The following is a 5,359-nucleotide window of genomic DNA, read 5'->3' on the forward strand; positions in this document are numbered from 1 at the left end:
AGTTTAGTACCAGATGGGAATGGTGGGTTGTCAGGTCATGCAATCGGGGAGGGACAACTACCCGGCTTGGTAGAAGTGAAAAAAGAAAAAACTGGGGAGTTGAACTTGGCAGATGGACAGGCTTATGGACGCGCATCCGATGAGTACGTCGTAGCTGATGGACTTGTAACAGCCAAACTAGGCGGAGAAACAGTAACTGACTTAGAGAATGGACAAGCAGTAGATCTAGATATTAGCACTAGTAAAATAGAATTATTCCCATTATAATGATCTCTATTTATTATCTTCAAACCACAGGGGGTTAGTCCCTAGGTGGTGGTGCAGACTAATCACCACCTATCTGTTCCTACAAAGCCAGAATTTCCAGGGTTTCATCGCGGATACCAGATATATTCTAATGAAGGTTTCCTCCAAAGAATTATAAGAGACATGCCAGCAAAAGTTTATCGTCAAAGGTTGATTTCCTGAATCAATTACACAGATTAATCTGAATACTGCCTGAGTTTGAGGTTATACTGCTGATGTTTCATAATAAGCATATACTATGATTCAAAGGATGAAACAATATCACTACACATAGCGTCTAACCATAATCAGATCCATACCTCGGCGCTCCAGAGATGCTTAGTGATATGCAGGAAAATAGGTGCCCTCGTACAAAAATAAAAATGTATATGCCGAGATAGATTTTTGTTGCTACTCTCTACTATTAATAGGCAAACAATTTTCTTTTTTCTGAAATGGCGAACAATTTACCTTTGCCATAGCTCAACTAGTGGTTTCCCTTTCTGGCAATTGGCTACGCAATCCATTACAATCTCCCTCAACTGTTTTGCTACCTCTTCCATGGGTAGACATGCATCAACTGTCTGAATTAAAGATGTACAAAACATAAGAAATGAGGAATCACTAAGATATCTCATGAACTTCACACAAATGATTGATGATTTCGGTAAGGCTTCCCCAACTTTACACAAATGAGACAATCCGTTGCTAAATATTCCTAACATAAGAAAATGACAGGGCAGATAGGATCATCAAGGTTTGAAGCTAGCTGATTGAGTGCAGGCAAATGGCAGGGATCTAGAATTTTAAGCTATTAGATCTATTTCAAGTTTAAGGTGGTCGTTTTGTGAGTGGAAATTCATGAAATATGCTTGATAACTGAATGCAGGAATTTACCTTCCATGTGAGATCATGAAGCATCTCATAGTGTTGAGCAACTTTCTTCTGGAACTCAAGCTGCTCGTATCTCTCGCCTCCATAACCTCCTCTTTCTGCAGCTTTCTGAAATAATTTTCAGTTTCAAAAATACAAGTTACGATCTGTATTAAAAATCAAAGTGATTCTTACGAAGGGAACTAGAGTAGCTAGCAATAGTTAGGAACCACCTCAGGCGGCACATCGAGGTATGCTACTAGATCTGGAGCCAGCAAACCTTTCTCTGGACCCTGAAACATATAACGAATTCTGTGGTCATCTCATAAGTAAAGAAAACCTCAAGCCTGTGTGTGTCGAGTTTCCAAGGGGAATCACCTTACACCACTCAATATCAAGACCCTTGGCAGATGAAAAAGCCACCCCCGAGTAAGAATAGCGATCTACGATTAGGGTTGTCCCACTCCTCAACTTACTCTCCATCAGCGTTCTGCACATCAGAAGTACTTTGACTAAGTACTACTTTTTTTAACTACCTTATAGGGACACATGTTGATGTTTGTCATTCGATGCTGACGATATAGCATCAAATTGCCCCTCCTCCGAGCCCAACAGCTAACAGTAACAGTCTGTTCAGCTGGGTTGCGCCAATACCGCCATGGGTCTCCGACACAGTAGCGTGTTCTTGTGTCCAATACGGCAGTTCTGAAAAACTATAATACGGGGACACAGCGGTATATGTTGAAGTACCGTCAATTTTTAAGATATATATAGAAATGTAAACGAGAAAACCACACAATTGTATTTGTTTTGCACTTGTTTACAATTGCACAAGTGTATTTCTGCTAGCACATGCATGTTTTCGACTACAATCTTCCTTAGTGGTAGGTGACCTTTAGTTCTCAGCTGTTTCCTAGTTTATAGTAAGATAGAAGTATTTTAGGTGTGTCCGAGTATGTGTGGCTGTGTCCATACGGGGACACACGATACGGGGAGCCCCAAGAAGTATTGGTGCAAACCAGCTGTTCAGATGTTCATAATTACTTTATAATAAACCAATCATCGCATTTATGGCATTCAACACCAACTTGAGACGATTCATATTTCATTGCTTCATTGGTATAGGGAGTGAAAGTTCTAATCACAGTAATTAATTTAAGGATATAATATTAATCTGTATATAAACTTGAGCAATGAAAATCAAGAAAAGAAAGAAAAACAAAAACAGCAGGCGGAAACACAATACATGAGTCCGAGACCACAAGTTTTGAAAACTGAATTTGCTATTACCCAGCATGTGAACATCTAGCAATTGTGCCAAGACCTGGTAATCAACCGGGACCAGATTAGAAAAATTAGGACCATGTTGTCAAAGTGTCCAAGGTACCGTATAAGGCGTGCGATAAGATGCCCCAGAAAAAACCAAAATAAAGGAACAGCTAAACTAAATGATGTTCAGAATTGAACTTCACATACAAAAATATTACTAACCTCTTCTCCCAACGGTTTGCACTGAAAAGAAGATGGATGGTCCGATCATCTAATTCTGACTCGTTGGAAAGATAAGAGGATATCATTTGCCCAACACAAGTATTTCTGTCAGGAAACCGCCATAACTCAGCTGACAATCCTTGTCCTTCAAGGTACGTGAGCAATCCACTCGCTTGTGATGTTTTCCCACTTCGGTCCAAACCTTCTAGAACAACCAACGCACCTCTGGGGCTACCAGTCGCACCATTTTCCATTTGAATTTTACTACTAAAGCTCTTGACAGGGAAATGCAAATGAATCCTCGATGACCTTAATGGATTAGGTGTTGATACTGCCCCGAAATTTCTGGAAATGAGGACATGCAGTATTAGAGCATCTCCAACAGAAGGTGTAAAAAATCCTACGTGGATTTTTTATTTAGTCCTTTTATTTATGGGGTCTACACATAGAGTAAATATAGGACCTCAAATCCAAAAAACCATCTCCAACAGTGAGATTTTTAACTCTTAGAATTAAAAGAAATTGGTTAAAAACATGACGTGGAGGTGCAACCGGAGGTGTAGATAACACTTTCTTGAACACCTTCATATTTAGTAATTGGTCCCTCCTAACTTGTAGGTCCCTACTGTTGGAGATGGATTTATGCCAAACGGGGGTCTAAAATCCTACGTGTCACTAAAAATAAATATATCCACCCTCTCTTGGAGATGCTCTTAGGGACAAGAATATATCTGATAAATGAAATATACCTACATTGTAAATTGAGGATCAAGTTTTATACTAGAGTGTAAAGAGTTCTATTCAAAAAGATTCTCCAATGAAAATTTGGGTTTTAGCAGGCATAAATGGCATATAAAAAAAAGGAGTCGAAGAACATCACTTTCCACAAGTGCATGTTGCACCCAATTACATATGGTTGATCAAAACAAGCACACGATCACAGATTCACAGGAAATTAGTTGTAATTTTGTTACTTTTCTTCTTATAGTGAAACCAGAGCCTATAATAGGACCTATGGAGGGGAGAACTTACAAAAGCTTCGCAACCCTCAACGAGCATGCATGTGACATATCCCTTCAGAGCCTAACATAAAAAAACAGGAACTAAGAAAACATAAATTCGTATTTGGTTGTACTCAAGCAGACAAACATAATAAAGACGTAAACATGTTAATTGAGTGAAGTATCTTAATGGCGGAGATCAGAACAACTTTTTCTTCGTTACGGAGTTGTAGTTGATATTTAAGTTTCTATCAAACTATATGCACACGAAACCACCACCTCTTAAACGAAATATCGATAAAACCATGAACCGAAAATTGTTTATCATTTTGATAATAAAGGATTTCCACGACTAGATGATTCCCAAAATGCCAAAAAAAAAAAAAAACTGGGGGTTCCTTTAGAAATTCAGTGCCATATTTCTCTACCTATTTCTTTCCTTGTTTTCTAATATTGATATTAATTAAATGCAGTAGAGAAATCTGTTTAAAGGAAAAGGGAGAAAACTCCACTTGCCCCCATATATGTCACTCAGTCGAAAAGCAAATCAGTTTTTTTAATTCTGTTCTTTGGGGTGTTTTATCGAACATCTTTTTGTCTACTTTCCAAAAATATTTAAACTTAAACAACGATTTAAAATCAATGAAATTGACGCAAACACAAAACCATTCATGAAATTCTTATATAAGGAAGTAAAATTCAAAAATAGAAACCCTAACTAATTAAGAAATTTAAAATCATACCAAGATATGTGCAGTCTTGTGTGCCGTAAAGAGTGAAGTGAAGTGATATCAACTTTGTTATTGAACCCTAGTGCTGTTATCTTGGCTACACACTGTGGAGGGAGGGAGGGAGGGAGAGGAGAGTTCCTATTGTAGTGGAGAAAAACTTTTTGTTCGAGGAAGAAAGGAGTTGAGTTAAAAGAAAAAGGGAGAGGGGGGGAAGGAGATTTTTAGACCGTTTGATTGTTCAGTTTGTTTTTTTTTTTTTTTTTTTTTTTTTTTTTTTTTTTAAGGAGGAACGCTGATTTTAGACGTAATGAAATCTTTTTAGGCATACCGAATGAAGATAAAAAAAGGTTGTGAAATAACAAAATCAGATATCCCTTAACCCAAACTTTTTTAATGGCAAATCTACCCTTTACGTATTAGTGTTAGTAATCTGGATTAGTGATTAAATATTTTGTTTAGTGATTAATATAATTTTCAGAATTATACAGGTTGTTTAGATGAAAAAATTTGGGGGAAAAAAACATCAAAGTTTTGGTTAAGAAGGAGAGAAAGAAGGAGAAAGTGAGAAAATTTTAATTCTTGATTCAATGGAGGATGAGGAGGGTCATAATTCATATAAAAAACCTAGGAAAATACATATCAACTACAACAATGATTCCCAAATGGATGATTTCTTAGATTATGAGAATGATTTTACACAAACTCGAACTCAAGCTCAAACTCAAACACAAACTCAAACACAAACTCAAACTCAAGATGATGATTTTTATGAGCCAAATCCAGATGATGAGTACATATATGAGGAACCCAATGCTTCTAATACATAGATACACTTCTATCTTATGCTCAATCTCACTTCTATAGCTCGAAATTATCAAAAGTTTAGATTTTTGCTTCATGGTTCGGCGAACCAGGTTGAGGTTCGGCGAACCATCTATGAGCTGAATCAACCATATGATGAACGGTTCGGCTCGATGA

The 5,359-nt window shown here is 37.3% G+C and overlaps 1 protein-coding gene across 4 annotated transcripts; it reads right to left on the minus strand.

The window, feature by feature from the left end:
- Positions 1–430: 430 nt before the first annotated feature.
- Positions 431–4,556, minus strand: LOC113357479 (thymidylate kinase-like). 4 transcript variants are annotated; one of them, XM_026600884.1, is made up of 7 exons: positions 4,394–4,556; positions 3,682–3,732; positions 2,650–2,994; positions 1,537–1,648; positions 1,392–1,451; positions 1,183–1,287; positions 431–865 (listed from the first exon to the last, which is right to left on the minus strand). In XM_026600884.1, the coding sequence occupies exons 2-7, from the start codon at positions 3,717–3,719 to the stop codon at positions 836–838; spliced, it is 690 nt and encodes a 229-aa protein (XP_026456669.1). In that variant the 5' UTR covers positions 3,720–3,732; positions 4,394–4,556; the 3' UTR covers positions 431–835. The 4 variants fall into 4 exon arrangements, with proteins under 4 accessions (XP_026456669.1, XP_026456667.1, XP_026456668.1 ...); XM_026600882.1 differs by having other exon boundaries at positions 431–869; XM_026600883.1 differs by having other exon boundaries at positions 431–869; positions 3,682–3,752; positions 4,394–4,549.
- Positions 4,557–5,359: the final 803 nt, after the last annotated feature.

This window comes from Papaver somniferum, chromosome 3, assembly GCF_003573695.1.
Source record: "Papaver somniferum cultivar HN1 chromosome 3, ASM357369v1, whole genome shotgun sequence".
Classification (NCBI taxonomy): Eukaryota; Viridiplantae; Streptophyta; class Magnoliopsida; order Ranunculales; family Papaveraceae; genus Papaver; species Papaver somniferum.